The sequence below is a fragment of the Odocoileus virginianus genome, unplaced genomic scaffold (assembly GCF_023699985.2).
Source record: "Odocoileus virginianus isolate 20LAN1187 ecotype Illinois unplaced genomic scaffold, Ovbor_1.2 Unplaced_Scaffold_10, whole genome shotgun sequence".
Taxonomy (NCBI): Eukaryota; Metazoa; Chordata; class Mammalia; order Artiodactyla; family Cervidae; genus Odocoileus; species Odocoileus virginianus.
Genome location: NW_027224272.1, coordinates 1,011,276 through 1,038,213, shown reverse-complemented (window position 1 = coordinate 1,038,213; position 26,938 = coordinate 1,011,276). Strand labels below are relative to the sequence as shown.

The 26,938-nt window shown below is 38.1% G+C and overlaps 1 protein-coding gene across 1 annotated transcript in view; it reads left to right on the top strand.

Moving 5' to 3' along the window:
- Positions 1-26,938, top strand: part of CFAP47 (cilia and flagella associated protein 47) — a 491,580-nt gene that overhangs the window by 21,362 nt on the left and 443,280 nt on the right. The window contains exons 8-15 of the mRNA XM_020881679.2: positions 133-368; positions 12,286-12,475; positions 13,186-13,399; positions 17,388-17,540; positions 18,205-18,391; positions 18,492-18,588; positions 24,454-24,670; positions 24,963-25,204. Coding sequence (XP_020737338.2) covers positions 133-368; positions 12,286-12,475; positions 13,186-13,399; positions 17,388-17,540; positions 18,205-18,391; positions 18,492-18,588; positions 24,454-24,670; positions 24,963-25,204 — 1,536 coding nt within the window. The remainder of the gene's footprint in view (positions 1-132; positions 369-12,285; positions 12,476-13,185; positions 13,400-17,387; positions 17,541-18,204; positions 18,392-18,491; positions 18,589-24,453; positions 24,671-24,962; positions 25,205-26,938) is intronic.

Here is a 26,938-nt window from a genome sequence, read left to right as displayed (position 1 = left end):
TTGTTGAATGAAAGATTGAATTAGATGCCCATGCCTCATCAAGTCTTTCAGATGACACTATTTGGACTGAGCAAATATATTCTGGGTTCCCAAAACACTTTTAATATTAACAAACTATTACTGCTTTTACAGGTGACTCATTTCAGAAAGTGGAATTAGCCCTGACAGGCTCAGGACTTCCAGTCTTACTACAGTTTGATCCTGGAAGGGTTCTTAATTTTGCACCTTGTTTCATGGGTGGACATTCAGAGATTCATTGTGTTATGCAAAATCGATCCAAATCCCTTCCTCTGATGTACCACTTTAAAAAAACTGCACATTTTAAAATTGATCCTCAAAAGGGCAAGATTGATGAAGGATGTATGCAGGTAAGATTATCATTCTATGCTTTCACATGCTTTAAATAGTTTAAGGTTGACTAAAAAGCCATGCAGAGGATAAAAGCCTACATTTGTTGCACCAGTGTTTAGAAATTTAATCTCTTTTGTGGCCTAGTTATGAATACTTTTGTATCAGTACCTGTACAATATTTGTAATTATTTCTTATGTGCCTTTCATGTGCCAGAAAAAACCCCAACACTGTAGAGAAAGTAAAGAAGTGCAAAACATAGTTACTGCTCCTGTGGATTTTTTTTTTTTTTTCTGAGAGAGTATTTATCTATGTGCCCAGGAGGTTGACCCCTAAACTTAAATATCCAGCACGGAGCTTTGACCCTCTCTCACAAGGGTGGATCCAGGAATGATCCTGGAGCCCGTGTCTAGGGCAGTGGAACCCCAGGGACCAGAAGCGGGAAGCCTCTGAGCCAGCGGCTGCTGGATGGTGAAACTGCGGTGGGAACCAGGCCCTCTTCCCCATCCCAAGAGCTGAGGATGGTTGGCCGAGCTTGGGCGCACACATGTGGGGGAAGCGGAAGTCAGTGCCATGTGCAGAAGCTGCAGCCTGGTTCCCACCCAGTGCCAGGAGAGAGGTGGTGGCGGCAGTTTTGCCACCAAGAGGCCCAGGTCTCTTGCACTCCTGTGAGGCGAGGCGGTAGGGGGAAAGCAGGCCCTAGAGTCTGAGGACTAGCCGAGGGATGCATCCTCCCAGGCCCGCTCTTGAGAGGCTGGTGTGGAAGGCGCCCTGCAACGGCCGGTCATGGGCACCGTGCATCGGGGGCACAGTGAGGCGTGGGGGTCGAGGCTGGCGTCAGGAGGCTCGCCATCACCCGCTGAGTGCAGGAGGACGAGTCTCGGCACAGGTGCTGGTAGCTCGGGATGGGCTCCTACAGCGCCTCCTGCTGGCGCGGCGGGGACGCGTGCGGCCGCCGCAGCCAGGTCGCCACCTGGGGCCGCACTGCTGGCGGGGTCCATCCAGGTGGGCGGTGTACCCGGGGCCGCTGCCGGACCTCGGCGGCTTGGGTCCTGCTGGCCGCGGCTGCGTGGGCAGTGGATGCGCCCCAGCTCTGGCCATGAGCCCCGGGCGATGAGCGGACCCAGTCCGCGCCGCTCGGCTCGGTACCCTGGCCTGGAGCAGCCCCGGGGGATGAACCTGGGACGCCGCCTCCTTCTCTCCAACGCTCTGCTGGGTAAGAAATTTTTTAATGCATTACGGAAGCGTCAGACATACACACAAACAGGTAAGGTTCAAGAAGAATGCCAAATGTCTTAAAACAGATCTGTAACAAGGTGATATAGAACCTCCAGAAAAAGAGACACAGATGTATAGAACAGACTTTTGGACTCTGTGGGAGAAGGCGAGGGTGGGATGATCTGAGAGAATAGCACTGAAACATGTATATTATCAATTGTGAAACAGATCGCCAGTCCAGGTTTGATGCATGAGACAAGTGCTCAGGGCTGGTGCACTGGGATGACCCAGAGGGATGGGATGGGGAGGGAGGTGGGAGGAGGGTTCAGGATGGGGAACACATGTAAATCCATGGCTGATTCATATCAATGTATGGCAAAAACCACTACAGTATTGTAATTAGCCTCCAACTAATATAAATAAATGGGAAAAAAAAAAGAACCTCCAGCCAGATAGAAAGGTCTGCCAAGATGGCAACATAAGAGCCAGACCTTGAAGGTTGAGTTGAATTTTCACATTGGAAACAAAATGCTTCATTGGTGGAGGCCTTGGAGAGCTTCCCATGCAGAGCACAGAAGTTGAACGCCAAGACATACCTGTGAGCGCTAAGGACACTTTCTAGATGTCCGGTTTGCTTTTCCTCACTACTCAGTTCTTTCCCAGATCGTTTGCCACTTGTTTTGTGTTTGTTTTAAGTAAACTTTTATTGAATGTAGCCGCTCTTATTTGTTGCCTATTGTCTATAGCTGCTTTCATGCTACAAGGGCAGGTTAAATAGTTGTGAGTTGTATGGTTCATAAAGCCTAAATAGTTACTGTCTGGTAATTAACAGAAAAAGTTTGCTGAGTCTTGCTCTAAACACCATTAGACAGGAGTGGTTTATTTCACCTGGGGTTCTTACCTTATCATCTTTCCTCCGATGCATAGTGGTTTGGTTCATAAAGTTATTGATGGAAGCTTTCTCCCAGTTGCAATCAAGAGCTATTGTATACATGTTTAAATGCATGCAGTTAATATGTATAACTCTTCCTGCTTCATTAGAATGACACTCCCTCCCCCCATTTTCAATAGAGCTAATTAGTCTTCAGAGAATAACACATGCTAACCATTATGCAAAACATTTTCTTTTTAATGGCTTCTTAGACTAAGCACAGCACAGCCCATAGACTTCCTTTAGTCTGTCTCTTAATCTTAACCAGCGTAATTCATTTTCTCCAGTAACCTGCATATCTTTCAAAACATAGCTGATTTTCTCTGATCAGAGAAGCTCACAAGGATCACAGGAATCTGGTCAATTTCTCTTAGCAGCCCGCTCCAAGTGTTAAAGAGTTTGAAGCTGAAAGACCGATTATCAATTTCCTACAGAAGTGCTTTACATGAGGAAGAGAGAGTGGCGAGGGAGTTGAGAAAGAATGTAGTGAGCGGAACAAAATGAGTGAAAGATTTTAAAATAGCAATGTTTTAGAAAAGATGGAAAATAATAGCCCAAAGAAAATAAAGGCTCTGATGAATTTATAATGTGGAAGGATATGTCCTACATCCTTTGTGATACTTTACTTTTGCTAGTTGAAAAGATGTTTCAGAACTTATCACGGCATCCAACTTCAATTTTGATTAGCATTATCTTAGGAATGGGACAAATACTCAGGAAACAAGAGAAATATTAAAGGATGAAATAAATAGACGGAAATGATAGTAATAGGCTATTTTTAAATTTGTGTGTGTGTGAGTCTCTTCAGTTGTGTCCGACTCTTTGTGACCCTATGGACTAGTAGCCCACCAGGCTCCTCTGTCCATGGAATTCTCCAGGCAAGAATGCTGGAGTGGGTTGCCATGCCCTTCTCCAGGGGAATCTTCCCAACCCAGGGTTGAACCTGCATCTCTTATGTCTCCTGTATTGGCAGTCGTTTTCCTTACCACTAGCACCACCTGTTCAGTTCAGTTCAGTTCAATCACTCAGTCGTGTCTGATTCTTTGTGACCCCATGGACTGCAGCACACCAGGCCTCCCTGTCCATCACCAACTCCCGGAGTTTACTCAAACTCATGTCCATCGAGTCGGTGATGCCATCCAACCATCAAATCCTGTGCCGTATCCTTCTCCTCCTGCCCTCAATCTCTCCCAGCATCAGGGTCTTTTCAAATGAGTTAGCTCTTCACATCAGGTGGCCAAAGTATTGGAGTTTCAGCTTCAACATCAGTCCTTCCAATGAATATTCAGGATTGATTTCCTTTAGGATGGACTGGTTGGATCTCCTTGCAGTCCAAGGGTACTCTCAAGAATCTTCTTCAACACCACAGTTCAAAAGCATCAATTCTTCAGCACTCAGCTTTCTTTATAGTCCAGCTCTCACATCCATACATGACTACTGGAAAAACCATAGCTTTGACTAGACGGACCTTTGTTGGCAAAGTAATGTCTCTGCTTTTTAATATGCTGTCTAGGTTGGTCATAACTTTCCTTCCAAGGAGTAAGCGTCTTTTAATTTCATGGCTGCAGTCACCATCTGCAGTGATTTTGGAGCCCCCAAAAATAAAGTCTGCCACTGTTTCCCCATCTATTTGCCATGAAGTGATGGGACCAGATGCCATGATCTTAGTTTTCTGAATGTTGAGCTTTAAGCCAACTTTTTGACTCTCCTCTTACACTTGCATCAAGAGTCTCTTTAGTTCTTCTTCACTTTTTGCCATAAGGGTGGTGTCATCTGCATATATGAGGTTATTGATATTTCTCCTGGCAGTCTTGATTCCAGCTTGTACTTCATATAGCCAAGCATTTCTCGTGATGTACTCTGCATATAAGTTAAATAAACAGGGTGCCAATATACAGCCTTGACGTATTCCTTTTCCTATTTGGAATCAGTCTGTTGTTCCATGTCCAGTTCTAACTGTTGCTTGCTGACCTGCTTACAGATTTCTCAAGAGGCAGATCAGGTGGTCTGGTATTCCATCTCTTTCAGAATTTTCCACAGTTTATGGTGATCCACATAGTCAAAGGCTTTGACATAGTCAATAAAGCAGAAATAGACGTTTTTATGGAACTCTCTTGCTTTTTTGATGATCCAACGGAGGTTGGCAATTTGATCTCTGGTTCCTCTGCTTTTTTGAAAACCAGCTTGAACATCCGGAAGTTCACAATTCACATATTGCTGAAGCCTGGCTTGGAGAATTTTGAGCATTACTTTACTAGCGTGTGAGATGAGTGCAATTGTGTGGTAGTTTGAGCATTCTTTGGCATTGCCTTTCTTTGGGATTGGAATGAAAACTGACCTTTTTCAGTCCTGTGGCCACTGCTGCATTTTCCAAATTTGCTGGCATATTGAGTGCAGCACTTTCACAGCATCATCTTTTAGGATTTGAAATAGCTCAACTGGAATTCCATCACCTCCACTAGCTTTGTTCGTAGTGATGCTTCCTAAGGCCCATTTGACTTTGCATTCCAGGATGTCTGGCTCTAGGTGAGTGATCACACCATCGTGATTATCTGGGTCATGAAGATCTTTTTTGTATAGTTTCTCTCTGTATTCTTGCCACTCTCCTTAATATCTTCTGGTTCTGTTAGGTCCATACCATTTCTGTTCTTTATTGAGCCCATCTTTGCATGAAATTTTCACTTGGTATCTCTAATTTTCACTTGGTATTTCTAATTTTCCTGAAGAAATCTTTACTTTTTCCCATTCTGTTGTTTTCCTCTATTTCTTTGCATTGATTGCTGAGGAAGGCTTTCTTATCTCTCCTTGCTATTCTTTGGAACTCTGCATTCAAATGGGTATATGCTTTCCTTTTCTCCTTTGCTTTTGGCTTCTCTTCTTTTCACAGCTATTTGTAAGGCCTCCTCAGACAGCCATTTTGCTTTTTTGCATTTCTTTTTCTTGGGGATGGTCTTGATCCCTGTCTCCTGTACAGTGTCATGAACCTCTGTCCATAGTTCATCAGGCACTCTGTCTATCAGATCTAGTCCCTTAAATCTATTTCTCACTTCCACTGTATAATCGTAAGGGATTTGATTTAGGTCATACCTGAATGGTCTAGTGGTTTTCCCTACTTTCTTCAATTTAAGTCTGAATTTGGCAATAAGGAGTTCATGATCTGAGCCACAATCAGCTCCCAGTCTTGTTTTTGCTGACTGTATAGAGCTTCTCCATCTTTGGCTGCAAAGAATATAATCAATCTGATTTCAGTGTTGACCATCTGGTGATGTCCATGTGTAGAGTCTTCTCTTGTGTTGTTGGAAGAGGGTGTTTGCTATGACCAATGTGTTCTCTTGGGAAAACTCTACTAGCCTTTGCCTTGCTTCATTCTGTACTCCAAGGCCAAATTTGCCTGTTACTCCAGGTATTCTTGACTTCCTATTTTTGCATTCCAGTACCCTATAATGAAAAGGAGATCTTTTTTGGGTGTTAGTTCTAGAAGGTCTTGTAGGTCTTCATAGAACCATTCAACTTCAGCTTCTTCAGCATTAGTGGTCGGGGCATAGACTTGGATTACCTTGATATTGAATGGTTTGCCTTGGAGACGAACAGAGATCATTATGTCATTTTTGGGATTCCATCCAAGTACTGCATTTCAGAGTCTTTTGACTATGATGGCTACTCCATTCTTCTAAGGGATTCCTGCCCACAGTAGTAGATATAATAGTCATCTGAATTAAATTCACCCATTCCAGTCCATTTTAGTCCACTGTTTTCTAAAATATCAACATTCACTTTCGCCATCTCCTGTTTGACCACTTCCAATTTGCCTTCATTCATGGACCTAACATTCCAGGTTCCTATGCAATACTGCTCTTTACAGCTTCAGACCTTGCTTCTATCACCAGTCACATCCACAATTGGGTGTTGTTTTTGCTTTGGCTCTGTCTCTTCATTCTTTCTGGAGTTATTTCTCCACTGATCTCCAGTAGCATATTGGGCACCTACCGACCTGGGGAGTTCATCTTTCAGTGTCCTATCTTTTTGCCTTTTCATACTGTTCATGGGGTTCTCAAGGCAAGAATACTGAAGTGGTTTGCCATTCCCTTCTCCAGTGGACCACATTTTTTCAGAACTCTCCACCATGACCCGTCCATCTTGGGTGGCCCTACATGGCATGGCTCATAGTTTCATTGAGTTAGACAAGGCTGTGGTCCATGTGATCAGATTGGTTAGTTTTCTGTGATTGTGGTTTTCAGTCTGTCTGCCCTCTGATGGAGAAGGATAAGAGGCTTATGGAAGCTTCCTGATGGGAGAGACTGACTGAGGGGGAAACTGGGTCTTGTTCTGATGGGTGGGGCCATGACTCAGTAAATCTTTAATCCAATTTTCTGTTGATGGGTGGAGCTGTGTTCCCTCCCTGCTATTTACCTGGGGCCAAACTGGTGCACACAAGGTTTGCTTGAGCCCTCTGAGTGTCTCTGGCAGGAATGGGGTTTGATTCTAAATGCAGATTCACCCCTCCTGCTCCAACAAAGCGCAGCCACCTGGGAAGGCTTTTAATTTATGGTAGGAATAAAATTAGTTACAGTTGATTAGGGATGGGCTGTCCCTAATGGTTATATTGAGAAAATATGTCGGATGGCCAACAATTTAAGTGGATGCCATATGAAAATGTTAATTCAGTTTGAGTGAAGAGGGCATATCTGAGTGTTTAGAGAAGATACATGGGTGACAGTTGATAAATATGTGGGTGAAGAGATAATGAATCACTGTTGAAAAAGGAACATTTAAAGAGGGTGTAATAAAGGGTCTTTTCTTTCATATTACATGAATTTTTTTCTGTTCACATAGGTTTTTAATTTCTGTAATGCAAGACAGACCTGAAGTATATTTGCCACTTAAATTTTGGTCAGCATATGATCTTCTGGGCATAAAAAGGAATATATACTTTTGTACACCTCTGAAATCAATTTGGAAATTTCACATTGAGTGGGGCTCCTGGGAACTCCCTATGCTATATAAAATTTTCAAACTCAGAAAATCCCATACCTGATAGTTAATTTCCTAACATAATTTTTAGTCCTCTACATTTCTAGATTTCTTGAGCAGTTATAAGTTTCAAATTAATAAAAAATGAGTGTAAGAAATGTAATGGACACTGGAGAACTATGACTTCCACAGGCTGGTCAAATAGCCTCTAAGTATTTGGAAGTATGGTAAGATTATTATTTTCCTTTAATACCAACTTTATTGAAGCATCATTCACATACCATAAAATTTACACACTTAAGTATACAATTCAGTGGTAATTAGTGTAGTCACAGAATTGCGTGACTGTTAGCACTGTCTAATTTCACAATGTTAGCATCACCCCAAAGGGAAACACAATGTCCTTTAATGATCACTCCCCCTGCTTCCCATTCCTCAGCCCCTGGTAACCACGAATCTCTTCTATCCCTATAAATTTTTCCTGTTCTTGACATGTCATATAAATATAGTCATATAGTATGTAGACTTGTTTCTGGTTTCTTTGATTTAGCATATCTTCAAGATTCATCAGTGTTGAAGCATCAGTACCCCATTGCTTTTTATGGCCAAATCATATCCCATGGTATGACTATACTACCTTTTGTTTATCCATTCATCAGTTGATGGGCATTTGGGTTGTTTCTACCTTTTGGCGGTTGTGAAGAATGCTGCTATAAACATTCATATGGAAGTTTTTATATGGATATGTTTTCTTATGTATGTAGTTTTTACTGTAGAAACAAAGTGTAATAAAACAATGGGGGAACTTTAAAACTTTGAATACAGATCAAGGTGCTCTGAGGGATATAGCGGTAAATATACAGTTTATAATTGCCCCACACATCCCCAGTTTTAAGCTCAATGTTCTTTATTTGTCCTTAGCTTTATTGAGGTATAATTGACAAATAGGACTAAGGTGCACATGAGTTGGGAAGATCCCCTGGAGGAGGGCATGGCACCCCACTCCAGTACTCTTGCCTGGAAAATCTCATGGACGGAGGAGCCTGGTAGGCTGCAGTCTATGGGGTCGCTGGGAGTCGGACATGACTGAGCGACTTCACTTTCACTTTTCACTTTCATGCATTGGAGAAGGAAATGGCAACCCACTCCAGTGTTCTTGCCTGGAGAATCCCAGGGATGGGGGAGCCTGGTGGGCTGCCGTCTGTGGGGTCGCACAGAGTCGGACACGACTGAAGTGACTTAGCAGCAGCAGCATGTATACATGCAAGGTACACAATTGTTTTGATAAATGTGTACATTGTGAAATGATCAGCACAGTTAATCTAATTAGCATATTCATCACCTCACATTTTTACATCTTGTTTTTATGGTGAGAACATATAAGATTTACCTTCTTTGTAAGCTGGAGGTATACAATATAGTATTGTTCACTATAGTCATCATGCTGTACATTAGATCTCCAAAATTTACTCATCTTAAACAACTGAAACTTTGTACTCTTTTGACCAACATCTCCCTATTTCCACCCCCACCCCTCTCCCCTGCCCCAGGTAGCCACCATTCTACTCTGTCCTTCCAAGAATTTGACTATCTTTAACTCACATATATTTCACATGTAAAGTTCATGTAATATTTGTCTTTCTGTGTGTGGCTCATTTCATTCTGAATAATGTTCTTCGAGTTCATCCATGTTGTCAGGAATGGCAGTATTTCCTTCTTTTATAAGGCTGAATGACATTCCACTGTGTGTGTACTGTATCTTCTTTATTCATTCGTTGACGAACATTGAGGTTGTTTTTGATTCTTGACTATTGCAAATAATGCTGCAATGAACATGGGAATGCAGATATCTCTTTCAGATACTGATTTCATTTCCTTTGGATATATACTTAGAAGGGGGATTCCTGGATCATATGGTAGTTCTATTTCTAATTTTTTTGACATGTCCTCATACTATTTTCCCTAATTGCTGTCTAATTGCTATTATCCCCACCAACGGCAAACACCAAAAAAGGTTCCTTTTCCTTTGTTATCTGATTTTTTTTGATAAATGACCATTTCAACAGATGGGATGTAATAGCTCATTGAGGTTTTGATTTGCATTTCCCTGATGATTAGTGATGTTGAGCACCTTCTCATATACCTTTTGCCATTCATATGTCGTCTTTGGAGAAATGTGTATTCAAGTGCTCTGCCCGTTTTTTAACCAGGTTATTAATTTGCTTTTGATTTGTAAGTGTTCCTTATATATTTTCCATATTAACCCTTTATCACATATATGGTTCACAAGTATTTTTTTCCCTCTACAGGATGTCTCTTTACTATGTGGACTGTTTCTTTTGCTGTGCAAAAGCTTTTTAGTTTGATGCAGTCTTGTCCATTTTTCACTTTTGTTGCCTGTGCTTTGGAAGTCTTATTCAAAAAATTGTTCTCAAGACCAAATATGTGATGTTTTATGGCAAAGGAGTTGTACATACTTGGACATAGTGATTGATCCTTTGTGTGTGTTACTGAATTCAATTTGATAGTATTTGGTATAGTTTTGCACATATATTCATAAAGGACATTAGTCTGTAGTTTTCTTGAATGCCTTTTTACATTAGAGTGAAACTGGTATCATGGAAAGAGAAAGTGTTATTTTTACTTTTTGGAATACTTTGTGAAGGATTGGTGCTCATTCTTCTTTAAATGTCCAGTAAAAGTCACCATCAAATTCATCTGATTCTGGACTTCTCTTTGTCAGAAGTTTTCAGATTTCTGTTTCAATCTTTAGTTATCCTATGGCTATTCAGATTTTCTGCTTCTTCTAGAACTATGTTCAGAAGTTTATGTCTTAGGATTTGTCCATGTCATCTAGGTTATCTGATTGGTTGGCATGTGATTATTTATTGTTTTATTGTTCTGTCATACTCATTTTTATTGATATAGAGTGGTAGTGATATACTCTCTTTTATTCCTGATTTTAAGAAATTCAGTTTTTGCTGCTGTTGATTTTGGCTTGGTGAGTCTAGCTCAAGTTTTTTTTTCAATATCGTTAATCATTAAAAGACATAATTTCAGGTTTGTTGATTTTCTCTATTGCTTTCTGTTCTCTATTTCATGGTTATTCCTTTCCTTTTGTTTGCTTTGTTTACTTCCTTTTGTTCTCTTTTTTCTATTTCCTAAGATGGAGGTTAGGTTATTGATGAAAGGCCTTTATCTTTTTTTAATATTGGTGCTTACTGCTATAAATTTACTTCTAATCACTGCTTTTGCTGCATCCCATAAGTTTTGGTATGTTGAGTTTTAGTTTTTCTTTATCTCAAAATTTTCTCTAATTTCTCTTGAAATTTCTTCTTTGACCTATTGGTTACTTAGAAGTGTATTATTTAATTTCTGCATATTTATGAGTTTCCTGCATTCTCTTGTCTTTATTTGTTCTTTTAAACAATTTCTATATTGATATGCTCTATTTTGTGAAATGTTCTCATACTGCCTTTAAGTTTTTAGACATGTTTTTCTTCAGTCTTTTGAACATATTTATAATAGTTGACTTACTGTCTTTGTTTAATAACTCTAACAGTTGAGTTTCCTCAGGGACAGTTTCTATTTATTAGGTTGGTACAAAAGTAACTGTGGTTTCAGACCATGAATTTTAAATCATTATAACTAGGCTCAAATACATCTTTATTAATCAAAATAGGAACCATTACAATCAACACATTTTGCCAATGAGAAATAAGTTTGTTTATTCCTGTAGCATAAAAATCCATGCTTTGGGATTTGACAAACTCTTGGAAAGCATTTTCTGCCTCCTGCTGGTTGTGGAAGTGTTTTCCCTGCAAAAAGTTGTCAAGATGCTTGAAGAAGTGGTAGTTGGTTGGCAAGAGGTCAGGTGAATATGGCGGATGAGGCAAAACTTTGTAGCCCAATTCATTCAACTTTTGAAGTGTTCGCTGTGCAATATTTTAGGTAATTTTCAAATCGCTGAGAAGTTAATTTTGACAATTTTCCCAGTGTTCTCTTTCTGTTTGTGAAGGAGTAACTTTTTGGAGGCCCTTATTCTGCCATTCTGGAAGTATTTCGGTACCATTAATCTTAATTTTTTTCTTAGATAGTTTTCTAATAATGTGTATCTTAAAGATTTGTCAGAGCTGTATATGATGTTTCTAAAGACTTTAATTTCACCATCAATAAACTAGCTTGCCTTAAAATTTTGTAAGCAACATTTTTTATTTTCTTTTTATTTTATCCTAATAGTTTTCTGTTTTCTTAATCCATTTCAGCTGCTATAAGAATATACCATAGACTGCACAGTTTATAAGCAACTGAAATTTATTTCTAACTGTTCTGGAGGTTGGAAATCCCAGATTGGAGTGCTCGCATGGTCAGATGTGGGCCCTCTTCCTGGGCACAGACTTCTTCTGATATCCTCACATGGTGGAAAGCTTAAGGAGCTCTGTGGACCCTCTTTTATAAAGGCACTAATCCTATTCAGGCTTTGATCACCTAATTCTATCTTATAAAGCATTAGAATTTAACAGAAGAGTTTCAGAACTTCCCTGGTGGTTCAATGGTTAAGACTCCTTACTTCCACTTCAGAACATGAGTTCAGTCCCTGGTTGTGGAACTAAGATCATGTATGTTGTATGAAATGGAAAAAAAAAAAAAGAAACCACCACACAACCCAAAACATGAGTTTTAGGGGTTCACAAATATTACCCAGGGATCGAACCCAAGTCTCCTGCATCGCAGGCAGGTTCTTCACCTGCTGAGTCACAAGGGAAGCCCAAAATATTCAGCCTATAGCAACTGATCACTTTTCTTCTATTTTCAGAATGTGACATGTTCATTCATTCCACATCAAGTTGGAGTCTTTAAAGTGAAGCAATTTATAGAGATTATTGGCTCAGTGGCAGATGAAAATTTGCAGTCTTCATCACTGAAGCCTTTCCATCAGATATATTTATATTTTAATAGTGTCTGCAAGCCTTCCACCAAGAAAGTTGTGATGAAAGTTAATCCTGGTATGCTATTAGGGGTGCTTATCAATTATTAGTTTATTTTTGGTTACTCTAGGATTATCTTACCACATTAATGTTTAGCTGTGTATATCAAATGTGATCTAATCTAATGCTTCTAAACTTTTGCATGCATCTGGGCCTGTAAAAATATGTCACTGTCTTACATCCCATCATTGATTATTAAGCAGATCTTTGTTGGAGCCCAAATATTTGAATTTCCGGCATGTTTCCAGTAGATGCTGATGCTGCCATTTTGAAGATCTCACTTTGACTAGCACTGGTTTGGTGGTATATAAAATTTATTAAATATGTTAATATTTTATTCTTTTACTTTTTTGAGTCTATAATATAAACCATTTTGACCATTCCATAGATTTTCTGATTGCTACTGTTTCAACTAATTCTCAGTTATCTCTTATACATTGAACCATATGAAATTGCTGATATTTAGTTCTCTTTATAAAAATTTCAGTTTCATGTGGGACAACCCAGTTCTTCAAGTTATCAGGTTTTAGTTTTTTTGCATGCATTTTTATCACTTATGCATACATTATTTTGCTAAATTGTTTTATGTAGATCCATTGATTAATTATTTGTATTTTCTGAATTTGCTTAGGGATTTTTTTTTAAGTTGGAAGCAGCACTCTAGTGTAATTGTTAATTCATAAAAGTTCAAAAAAAATGTTTAAACTTAATATTCAATTCTCTAACAGGTCTATCCCCTTTGGTCAGTAATCCTACGGGACAGTTTGTGGTGGAAGACTTGGTGCAGTACAAGGACCATGCACCTGTTGCGATGCTTCAGTCAACCATGACACACATTCACAATCATAAGATAAATAAAGAGTTAATAAAGGGTGCACTGATAGCCTTTCCCAACGACCGAGCTGCAAGTATCCGGTCTGGAGAAGACCATAAAAATTTCAGGTAATGTGCTATATTAAAAACCTGAAATTTCATAAGACACAACAACCAGCATGACATGCAGAGATCTTATCAGATCCTGCTGTAATAAATTAGTGATGGTAATAATAATAGTAAATTTTTTATTTTCAAATTTTTTTTTTTTTACTTTGGAGGAGTTGTTGTGGAATGCTACTGTATTTCCTTCATCTAACTTTTCATCTCTAATGTGTACTTGCCAGGGTTTGTGAATGGTTTACCCAATAGTTCTTAAAATAGGCTGTTGACAAGTAGAGAAGAATAATAGAAATAATCATGTTTGAAAATGTATACAGTCCTCAGAATAGTCATGTTCATTCATTATGTCTGAGAGCTTGAATTTATATAAGATTAAAAAATTTAAACTGTGATAAATCATTTGTTCTCATCTTCATTGTCATTATTGTCTTCATCCTTAGCATCATCTTTGTTCAATCTCCTCAAAGTCACATTTCCAACAGCTTTTCCAAAAATGAACTAAAATCTCACTGGTTATAAGAATTATAAGTAATAGTAAACCTTAACTTAAATTTATTGAAACTTGAAAGGAATTACTATCTTGTCAATGCTTAGTGAGAATAAACTCAGTCATCCTGACATCTTTATTTTAGCCATTAGCTCAGGAATGGTTTTTATACATTTGAGGACGAACTGGATTTCTTTTCTGCATGCTTGTATGTTACCAAACAACTGTCTAAACTTGATCATGACCTATAACATTCTTTACTTGTCTCTTTATCTTTGGTGAATCTTTAAACTCACTTACTTTTACAGTTATTTTCTTAAAATACAATTTTATTTTTTATGCCATGATTGTTTTATTATCCACAATTGCAAAATTTTAAGTTTTTATTAATATATAGTCTATTTTAAGATTTTATTTTACAAATTCCATCCATATCAGTTTTTATCTCTCTCTTTGTAGTTGGCAAGTACTATAAAACACATAAGCATGATTATGCAGACTCCACTTTAAATAGTTATACAGTATAAGAAAAGGAAAACACTGCAAAGATAGCTGTGGAAATAATTTTTAAATGTATTATTTTCAATTATTTCCAATGCTTATATAAATATATCTATATACAGATATAGTATGTTAATTTAACATTAATATTTTATTGGTAAGGCAATATTAATCAGATGATCTAAAATGCCAGTTTTTTTTTTTTTTGAGGAAGGCTAACCTAAACATTTTATACTTATCCCATGGCAATAATTATATTTTTTCTCTCAATTTACTCATTTCCATACTAACAGAAATACAAAATTTAGTTATTTTTCTGGCTAGCAATTAGTAGTGAAAATTCAAATAATGACATTTTACAGTGTATTAACTTGGTAATTATAATTGCTATTTTATTTTTTAATGCATTTTACCTTTTCAATTTTTGAGAAGAAAATAAGGTAAGAATTTTGTCTAGTTTTATTTAATGCAGTATATATCTTGTGTTTAGAATAGTGTGTTATAATAGGCACTCAGTAAATATTTCTTTAATGAATGAGGGAAAATGTCTTATTTACATAGTAAATTTTTTTTTGCCTGTACTTTGCACACTTTAAAAAATCACCTACTCAAAGATTCAGAGGTATTTCTTAAAGTTTGTTCTTTAAGGATCTCATAAGCATTTAGATATGTTAGTCACCAGCATTTGTCACTTCAGGCACCTACTCTACTACTTACTTCTAAGTCCTGCTTTTTCTTCTTGCTACAGACATAGGGACTTCAGATATAGGAATTATTTCTAGATTCTAAAGGTAAAGAATCTACCTGCAATGCAGGAGACCTGGGTTTGATCCCTGGGTTGGGAAGATCCCCTGGAGAAGGGCATGGCAACCCACTCCAGTATTCTTGCCTGGAGAATTCCATGGACAGAGGAGCCTGGCAGGCTACAGTCTGTGGGGTCACAAAGAGTTGGACATGACTGAGCGACTAACATGTACAAAGGTAGTTCAAGATCCTAGAGCCTGAAGGGAGACTTAAATATATCAACAACTATCTTTGGAGAAATATCAACAACCTCAGATATGAAGATGATACCACTCTAATGGCAGAAAGCAAAGAGGAACTAAAGAGCCTCTTGATGAGGGTGAAAGAGGAGAGTAAAAAAGCTGGCTTGAAACTCAACATTCAAAAACAAAGATCATGGCATCCAGTTCTATCACTTCATGGCAAATAGGTGGGGAAACAATGGAAACAGTGATAGACTTTATTTTCTTGGGCTCCAGCATCACTGAAGATGGTGACTGCAGCCATGAAATTAAAAGATATTTGCTCCTTGGAAGGAAAGCTATGACAAACCTAGACAGTGTATTAAAAAGCAGAGACATCACTTTGCCAACAAAGGTCCATATAGTCAAAGCTGTGGTTTTTCCAGTAGTCATGTATGGATGTGAGAGCTGGACCATAAAGAAAGCTGAGCACCAAAGAATTGATGCTTTCAAATTGTGGTGTTGGAGAAGACTCTTAAGAGTCCCTTGGACTGCAAGGAGATCAAACCAGTCAATCCTAAAGGAAATCAACCCTGAGTATTCATTGGAAGGACTGATGCTGAAGCTGAAGCTCCAATACTTTAGCCACCTGATACGACGAGCCAGCTCATTGGAAAAAACCCTGATGCTGGGGAAAATTGAGGACAGGAGGAGAAGGGGGCAGCAGAGAATGAGAAGGTTGGATGTCATCACCAATTCAGTGAGCATGAATTTGAGCGAACTCCAGGAGATAGGGGGCTTCCTTGGTGGCTCAGCTGGTAAAGAATCCACCTGCAAAGTGGGAGGCCTGGGTTTGATCCCTGGGTTGGGAAGATCCCCTGGAGAAGGGAAAGGCTACCCACTCCAGTATTATTGGGCTTCACTGGTGATTCAGATGGTCAAGCATGTGCCCACGATTCAGGAGACCTGGGTTCGATCCCTGGATTGGAAAGATCCCCTGGAGAAGGGAACAGCTACCCACTCCAGTATTCTGGCTTGGAGAATTCCATGGACTGTATAGTCCATGGGGTCACAGAGTCGGACACGACTGAGCGACTTTCACTTTCCAGGAGATAGTGAAGGACAGGGAATCTTGGCGTGCTGCAGTTCATGGGGTTGCAAAGAGTCAGACAGAACTTAGTGACTGAACAGCAACAGTCCTTGGGTAGGAAAGCATTTGTTTCTCTCTTATTGCTTCACTCTCTTAAAGAGTTTAACTCAGTTAAAAAAGTCTTACTGTAACCACTGAGGAATTATTGAAAACAGGAAGAAATATTAGATTAAATTTCATTTGACTGTGTAAGACTACTAGGTTTATACTTATGATTTAATTACTGAGAGTGAGAATCTCAATAATTAATAATATTTGCTGAAGACTGAGGTAACCTAAGGCCAAAGGATATGAATAATTGTACTTCTTGTTTTTATGGAAAATACATGGTAGGCCAAAGTAAAAGCGTGAACACAGTTGAGTGAATATGAGATATTGAGTAGTTTGTAATTCTTTTTTGAATTTGTTTTTTGTATAGGTTTGTTGCTGATGGTCACTTTATAAACTGAGATATTAAGAAAGCAGCATAATTGAAAAAAGGATTCCTTATTCTTTCTATATAATTTTTTTCTGGTTTTGAATACAGTGATCTAAAAATAATTATTAGGAAATACTAATAAGATTCAGATCTAATTCCATCTGTAACCTGGAGCTGCCCAAATTATTACCTCCTTGACTAATACCCCAAGAATAGGTGGTGTTACATCCCAATGACCTTAGAGATTTTCTGTCATTAGTTTGTGAAGAAAATTAGACATCATTCTAATCCTACATGTAATAAATAATGTCTCTGTATATAATAGGATATGAGGACAATATCAGGACAGGACAGTCTTGTTCATCAATCTGTGCCCGACTCCTGGTATAGGAGGCACTCAATAAAAATAGTGATTGAATAAATGCACATGTATCAATATACATAAATATTAACATGACTTCCTCATATTGTAGGACGATTTTCACAAAGATTCCAAGATATAACTATGTGGATCCTGATTTTGCCTATACTAAATTTGAAAAGATAGAAAAGAAATCTCATGAAAAATATTATGCAGAATACATTAAATATTTAAGAAATGTGCGCCTGCAGAAAAAAGCACACAGGTAAAGTTCACTTTCTCAAACAATATGAAACAAACAGATCATGGTACCTATAAAGCCAGAATTTTTTTCTTTAGGTTCTTTTTCATGATTTAAAGGATGTTTTCATGTATGAAAACAACAAAACATTGAACTACTTAAACTGCACTTATTTCCTTTTTTACTTTTGATTTGGGAATGTCTTAGATGGACTTCCCTAGAAGCAGATTGATTCTGAGGCAGAAATTCCAGCACATGTGATTTTTGGAGGATGTTCTTTTGGGAGGAACATGTACAATGTGAGGAAGCAGGATAGGGCAGGAGAGGGAGCTCAGAAATAATGTGTTTCAAATAAAGTTTACTCTCAGACTGGTGCCTGGGGTCTCTTGAGTGTAAATTATGCCATGTTGTTGTTCCTGCCTTGAGTCAAAGGAACTTTTGTGCTCCATATCAGTCATTGCCTGTGAATTGTCATTGGGTATGGTAGGATGGGCGTAACTTTCTTGGGGAGGTATTTGAGAATGGGGTCCCCTTAACAGAGGGCAATTTTATGTGGAAAGTGCTTTTGCCTGTTTCAGTGGATCTCAGTGGGTCAGTAACAGCATCTACTATGGGGAATATTTGAATTTACTGATGTATATATTTTCTAAAAGACAGCCTCAATTAGTTATTATTATGATTTCCCTAGGAAGTGCATATACTCATATAATGACATAGCCATAGGATTACATCCTGCATCTGGTCTAAAATCACCCACTGTCTCAAAAGTGGAGATGGAAGAGGAGTTATCTTCAGCACAGTGTTGGATCAAACACAACCAATTGCTATGTGCCAGAAATATAGCATTCCAGGAGACAGAGTCTCTGAGAAGAAAGGCATGTGCAATATTTCACATTTGATTATACCATGATAATTCTTAATATATCTTTTGCTAGTATTGAACAATTAATTTTAGAATAATGTGATTTCTCACAGGTTCTTAAAGGACTTAAATCAGACCCTTCCACACCCCATGAAAAACATGATTGCAGCTTAATTTTGACACCAAAGCAAATGTATCAAGTAATTGTTGGTAAGAATATATAAAAACTTACTGAAATCTTTTTAAAAAATAGATTTATTGAAGTATAGTTAATATTTCATTAAATTCACCAGGTCAAAGCATGCAAATCGGTGAATTTCAGTGAATTTATAGGTTTATTCAGCCATCATCACAATTCAGTTTTTACAATGATGCCAACACCCTCATCACTGTTATGCTGTTACTTCCAGTTCCCACCCCTAGCCCCAGGCAACCATTAATTAGCTTTCTATCGCTATAGATTTGCCTATTCTGAATATTTCATGTAAAAGGAATCACATAATATGTGGTCTTTCTTACATTACTTCTTTTACGTAGCATAATGTTCGTAAGGCCCATCCCTGTGGTGTTAGGTATGAATATTTTGTTGTTATGCTTAAATAGTATCTCATGTTATTAGGAATGGGCTTCCCTGGTGGCTCAGCTGCTAAAGAATCTGCCTGCAATGCAGGAGACCTAGATTTGATCCCTGGGTTGGGAAGATTCCCTGGAGCAGGGCATGGCAACCCACTCCAGTATTCTTGCCTGGAGAATCCCCATGGACAGAGGAGCCTACAGGCCAAAGAGATGGATACGACTGAGCGACTAAGCACACACACATTTTGTTTACCCATTTACATCCAGTTTCATCACTTCATGGCAAATGGATTGGGAAACAGTGGAAACAGTGAGAGACTTTATTTTGGGGGGCTCCAAAATCACTGCAGATGGTGACTGGAGCCATGAAATTAAAAGATACTTGCTACTTAGGAAGAAAAGCTGTGACAAACCTAGACAGCATATTAAAAAGCAGAGATGTTACTTTGCCAACAAAGGTCCGTCTAGTCAAAGTTATGGTTTTTCCAGTAGTCATATATGGATGTGAGAGTTGGACTATAAAGAAAGCTGAGTGTGGAAGAATTGATGCTTTTGAACTGTGGTGTTGGAGAAGATTCTTGAGAGTCCCTTGGACTGCAAGGAGATCAAACCAGTCAATCCTAAAGGAAATCAGTCCTGAATATTCATTGGAAGGACTGATGTTGAAGCTGAAACTCCAATACTTTGGCCACCTGATGTGAACAACTGACTCATTGGAAAAGACCCTGATGCTGGGAAAGATTGAGGGCAGGAGGAGAAGAGGACGACAGAAGATGAGATGGTTGGATGGCATCACTGACTTGATGGACATGAGTTTGAGTAAACTCCGGGAGTTGGTGATGGACAGGGAAGCCTGGAGTGCTGCAGTCCATGGGGTCACAAAGAGTCAGACCACAACTGAGAGACTGAACTGAACTGATGGTAACTTTGTGTGTAACGTTTAATGAAATTGCCAAAAATTTTCTGTAGTGACTGCACTAGGTTGCAATCCCTCCAACAGTTGTTGTTCAGTCACTAAGTTGTATCATACTCTAGACTGCAACAAACCAGACTTTTCTGTCATCCACCATCTCACAGTTTGCTCAAATTCATTTCCACTGAGTTGGTGATGCTATCTAACCATCTCATCCTCAGCTGTCCCCTTCTCCTGCCTTCATTCTTTCCCAGCATCAGGGTCTTTTCCAGTGAGTTGGTTCTTCCTATCAGGTGCCCAAACTATTGGCGCTTCAATAACCATCTTTCTAATGTTTAGGGTTGATTTCCTTTAGGATTCACTGGTTTGATCTCCTTGCAATGCAAGGGACTCTCAAGAGTGTCCTCTAGAACCACAATTCAAAAGCATCAATTCTTCAGCTCTCAGCCTTCTTTATGATCCAACTCTCACATCCGTACATGACTACTGGACGCACCATAGCTTTGACTACCTGGACCTTTGTGAACAAAGTGATGTCTCTGCTTTTTAATACACTGTCTAGGTTTGTCATAACTTTTCTTCCAAGGAGCAAGTGTCTTTTAATTTCATGGGTGCAGTGTTTTGGAGCCCAAGAAAATAAAGTCCGTCACTGTTTCCATTGTTTCCCCATCTATTTGCCATGAAGTGATGGGACTGAATGCCATGATCTTAGTTTTTTGAATGTTGAGTTTCAAGCCAGCTTTTTCACTCTCTTCTTTCACCCTCATCAAGAGGCTCTTTAGTTCCTCTTCACTTTCTGCCATTAGAGTGGTATCATCTGCATATCTGAGGTTGTTGATACAACATGAGGGTTGCAGTTTCTCCAGGTTTTCACCAACAATTGTTATTTTTTGTCTTCTTGATTACAGCCATACTAGTGGGTGCAAAATGGTCTCTCATTGTGGTTTTGATTTGCATTTTCTTTTTGACAAAGTGTTGAATATATATTGATGTATTTACTTAGAGATAGAACTATTTAAATTGTTTATCTTATTTGGAGAAATGTCTTTCTCCAATTTTTAATTTGAATATTTGCCTCCTCATTAGAGAGTTTAAGAATTGTTTATGTATTTTGAATACACATCTTTTTTCAGATATGATTTCCAAATATTTCCCCTAAATCTGTGGCTTGTTTTTTTTTTGGTTTGTTTTCTTAATAGTGTTATTTAAAGCACAGCAATTATTTAAACAAAATTGAATTAGCTAAATTTTTTCATTTTATTAATCATGCTTTTGTTTTTTTTTAATCGTGCTTTTAATATCATGCCCAACAATCTTTAGCTAGCTCAATTCACAAATATTTTCTCCTAAACATTTTGTATTTTTAGATCTTACGTTTAGGACTACAATTCCTTTTAATGTTTTTTAAATTTTTGTTTATGGTAAGAGTTAAGAGTCTAAATTCATATTGTTATATGTGGATATTCAGTTGTCCCAGCACCATTTGTTGAAAATACCATCATTTCTCATTGAATTGCCTTGGCACCTTTGTCAAAAATCAAATGACCAAATATGTCAAGGCTTGTTTCTGGAGTCTTAATTCTGTTCCATTGATCTGTACATCTATTCTAGTGACAGTTCTACACTGTTGGTAAGTAGCTTTCTGATAAGTTTTGAAATCATTAAGTGTAAGTCTTTCAAATTAGCTCATCCTTTGCAGGATTGCTTTGGCAATCCTAAGTATAAATTGAATCTTATTAGACACACTTTGTCTTTCTTGTTCTTGGATCTCTGTCTTAATATTTCTAGCACACCTCTGTATTGTTTGCCTCAACGAGTACTTAAACCTCATGATTCATGGGGTGTTGAGGCAGAGTACTGAGAAAGTTCTTGCCTCAGTAGTGGAGGATAATTATTACTAGTTAGAGCAATACTCTGGACCCAGGTAACATTCATAAAAGAAAGATCTGGAAGCATCAATCTGTTTTAAGGTAACTTCCTTCCAAAGTAGAGCTCAGGAAAATTACAAGAATATGAAAAATTTTCTAGTACCGAATGAGGTAAAATTTACTATATCTGACATCCAAGTAAATATTACAGCACATAAAAAGAAGCAGGGAAATATAAACCATAATAAATAGAATTATTGGCCAGCTAAATCATTAATACTGATACTTACGTTAAAATTATCAGACAATGACACTGAAACTGTTATTGTAACTGTATTCTGTTTATTCAAAAAGTTATGCAGAGACATAAAGGATATGCAGAAACAATCCAAAGAAGATACAGATTCACCATAATTCCAACCAAAATCCCATCAGGATCTTTTGTAGAAATTGACAGGCTCATTTTAAAATTAACATAGGAATGCAAAGTAGTTAGAACAGTCAAAAAATTTTTGGAAAAGGAAAATGTGTTGATGATAATACACTGCTTGATTTCTAGATTTATTAATAAGGAAAACAGTATGTTATTGGCATAACTATAGACCAATAACTGATACGTAAGGTCCAGAAATAGATCTGTGTATGTTGGACAACTGAATTTTGACAAAGATGCAAATACAGTATGGTGCAGAAAACCTAGTCTTTGCAATAAATAGTGCTGGGATGTAGAAGTCACAAGCCAAAAACAACAACAACAACAAAAACAACAACAAAAAAAACCCTGAATTTGTAGCCATACGTAACATGACATGGCAAAAGTAAATCAAAATAGATAGATCATTAAGTCATGTTCTTCCTTCCTTATAGAAGATATAACAACAGATATGCACATGGAAAGATATATACCATTATTCATTGCTGTTGTTGTTGTTCAGTCACTAAATCATGTCCAGCTCTTGCGACCCCATGGACTACAGCATGCCAGGCCTCCCTGTCCCTCACCATCTCCTGGAGTTTGCCCAAGTTCATGTCCATTGAATCAGTGATGCCATCCAACCATCTCATCCTCTGCTGCCCTCTTCTCCTTTTGCCTTCAATCTTTTCCAGCATCAGGGTCTTTTCCAATGAGTCGACTCTTCACATCAGGTGGCCAAAGTATTGGAGCTCCAGCTTTAGCAGTAGTCCTTCCAATGGGTATTCAGGGTTAATTTCCTTTAGGATTGACTGGCTTGATCTCCTTGCAGTCCAAGGGACTCTCAAGATCTTCTCTAGCACCACAATTCGAAAGCATCAATTCTTTGGCATTCAGCCTTCTTTATGGTCCAACTCTCACATCCATATATGACTACTGGAAAACTATAGCTTTGACTGTATGGACCTTTGTTGGCAAAGTGATGTCTTTGCTTTTTAATACACTGTTTAGGCTTGGCATGGCCTTCCTTCCAAAAAGCAAGCATCTTCTAATTTTGTGGCTGAAGTCACCATCCACAGTGATTTTGGAGCCCAGGAAACAGAAACTTTGTCACAGCTTCTACTTTTTCCCCTTCTATATTTGTCATAAAGTGATAGGACTGGATGCCATGATCTTTGTTTTTTTTAACATTCATTGTTAGGGAAACACAAAATAAAACCAAAATGAGATACTACTATATAAATCTATTAGAATGGCTAAAAAACTTACCACTTCAATTGTTGCTGAAGATTTGGGGGAACTGAGACGCTTGTATACTGCTAGTGGGAATGTGAAATTAAATTGGGTTGGCCAAAAAGTTCTTTTGGGTTTTTCCATAAGATATAGAAAAGTCAGAACAAACTTTTTGGCCAACTCGATACAACCATTTCGAAGAAGTTTAGCAGTTTCTTATACATTTAAACACACATCTACCATGTTATCCATTCATTATACTCCTAAATATCTAAAGGAAATGAAGGTATATTTTAAATAAAATACTTGTTTGCAAATATTTTAGCATCCTTAATTTTAATAGGCCATACCTGGGAAGAATCCAAGGGGTATCAGGTGATGTGTAAACATTCACCTATAATGGACTGCTACTTAGTAATATAAAGGAATAGACTATTGACACATGAAACATCTTAAATAGATCTCCAGAGAACTTGCTAAATGAAAGAAACCAGAGAAAAAAAACACATATTCTGTATTATTCCACTCATACTAAAGTCTGGAAAATGCAGCCTGATCTATAGTGACATAAAGCAAATGAGTGGTTGTCTGGAAAGGGGGAATACAGAGGATGGAGGTAGGGAGAAACTATGAAAGGGCACAAGAATACTTTTTGGAGTTATGTAAAAACTTTGGGCATTTAAAGAGAAAAACAAAATTTAAATAATGAGTCATGGGAAAGTTGCCAATTTCTGTAAATTCTGGATAAGTGAACATAGATGCCTTCATGAGAGTGGAGAGGGTGTTGGAGTATGCAAATTTGTGTACTGAGATGAGTTATAATTAGTGTTAGTAATTTTGTCATGTGCTTTTCCATATAATCAGAATCTATTTGAATTTTGGCCAATAACCTCTAACCATCAAGTTATGAACATCTTTATGAAACACTCTGTTAATTTCTGATATTATAGTAAATATTTTAAGTGCTATTTTTAATGAATTAATTGATCAAAATATAGTGTGAATACTTACAAAAATAAGTCAATGAATACATTTGTCAGCAATTAAACTTAGTAACTTTTTGTTTTTTTCAGGGCCCTCTGTCCTTAACTTTGGTGATGTTTGTGTGAACTCAACAAATACTCATCTACTACATATTATTAATATGCTACCAATTCACATTCTGGTCCAATTAGATGTCAGTTTGGAAGAACTTCAGAAAACTAACCAATTTTCATATGTGATTCCACCTACAACTAGTACTTGTATTTCAATGATATTTGAATCTCCCACCATTGGAAAATTTTGGAAGTAGGATTTATTTTCAAATTTCTGCTTGCTAGAATTAAAAATGTCCTTTTGTTTATTTGCCCCAATTATTTTTGTATATGTCGTATTTGGTTCTAAAAGGTAGAAACTATATGTGCAGCAATTTGTGGATTCATATTTCAGTCTAATTACCTTTCATAATTATTTTGATTTCATTTTCACCAAGAATTGTGGATATCAATCCATAATATATGCATTTTTACATGTACCTGAAGTCTGTCATTCAGTTAAGAGCTGTTATCCATTTAATTTGGATGCTTTTGCTCTGTTACAGGTCTTTCACCTTCACAGTGAACAATATGCCTGGTGGACACATCTTGGTGATGGCAGTTGTCCTGCCAGTAAGACTTCAGCTATCTTCTAATGAGCTGATACTGAGACCACAAGGCTTCTTGGTGAAAACATGTTTTAGGGGGACAGTGAGGATGTATAATCATCAGAATTACTTTGTCAAATTTAAATGGCAACCGATAAATACAGGAAAGGGGATGGCATTTTCCATTCATCCAGCTAAAGGTAATAGTTTATTCTGTTTGTTTGATTTAGACATTGATTTATTCGTGTGTCCAGGCCTTAGTCATATCTTAAGTGTATACTGTATAAAGGTGCTAAGAATGTACAAGTACATCACATATGATCTTGTGACAATGGGACATTCCTGCCCTCTTGGCTTCCCTGTGTTCTTTCCTCCCCTTCCCTCTCCCTACCTCTTTATCTCTAATTTAGGAATAGTCTTCATTTGAGATCTAAGTAGACTATACTTCAGATCACAAAGGAGTCCTGGTGTGTAGAATTCTTGTCTTAGGGGATTTTCCTGGGAATATCAGTCATTTCCAAATCATGACTTTTGTATAACTCTACTGACACAGTGGTAAAGAATCTGCCTGCAATGCAGGAGATGCAGGAGACGTGGATTTGATCCCTGGGTTGGGAAGATCCCCTGGAGGAGGAAATGGCAACCCACTCCAGTGTTCTTGCCTGAAAAATCCCATGGACAGAAGAGCCTGGCGGGCTACAGTCCATAGGGTCACAAAGAGTCAGACATGACTGAGTGTGCACCAGTGTTGTGAAAGGGCAGTGTTATAAACAAGCTTGAGTATTAATTTAAGGGGCTTCCCTGGTGGCTCAGATGGTAAAGAATCTGCCTGTAATGCAGGCAGACCCAGGTTCAATCCCTGGGTTGGGAAGATCCCCTGGAGAAGGAAATGGCAACCCACTCCAGTATTCTTGCCTGGAGAATTCCATGGACAGAGAAGCCTGGCAGGCTACAGTCCATGGGATCGCAAAGAGTTGGACACTGAGCGACTGAACACTTTAATACTTCATTTAATTTTAGTGCAGATATATGCAGAGATGTTAACAAACTTAACAAATGGAGGAGGAGGACTGTTCTTTTATTATGACTGGAGATCATTGATATAACTGTATTTAATCTTTTTATTAATCTGGATAGATTTAGCACAATCCCAGATTATAATTTATTAAGGATTTGAGAAATACTTCCTCTGAATCTTCAGCAGATTCATTTGACCAAGCTCTTTTGTTGTTGTTGTTGTTGTTGTTACTAATACTGGAAATATTGGGTCCTGCCCCAATCTAGAGAAAAGCTGAGTAAATGATCAGAGAAGAAAAAGAAATGATTTCTGTAGATTTCAGAGATTGTAGATAAACCTTCTCCAGTTTTTTTCAGCAGGTGTCAGATGTAGTTATATTATCTGCATTCCAGATATAGGTTCGGATCAAGCATGTGATACGGCACTAAAGGTATCTGAAAAGCACTGTGCATAGGCACTTTTCCTTGTATTTCTCCATCCTAGCCAGGGTTGAGTTGTTGGACTTCCCCCTTTCGGCTACCATGAAAATGCTGTGACAAAGATTCATTTGTCAAAAGTGGAATTACAGTGCAGTTGTAAAAGAATCTGCTTGCCAATGCACAGGTTGCAAGAGACACTATTATAGAATTAACAAGTTTTTAACTTAGAGGCTTCCCTGCTGGCTCAGGGGTAAAAATTCCACCTGCCAATGCAGAAGATGCAGGTTTGATCCCTGAGTCAGGAAGATTCCCTGGAGGAGGAAATGGCAACCCATTCCAGTATTCTTGCCTGGAGCCTGGTGGGCTACAGTCTATGGGGTCACAGGAATCAGACACGACTGAGCACACACATACACAAACTTCTCATGGTTTTTAGTACTATGTTTTTACAGAAAAAATTTAATGTTTTTTTTTCTTTGGGTTGCTCATAACATGTC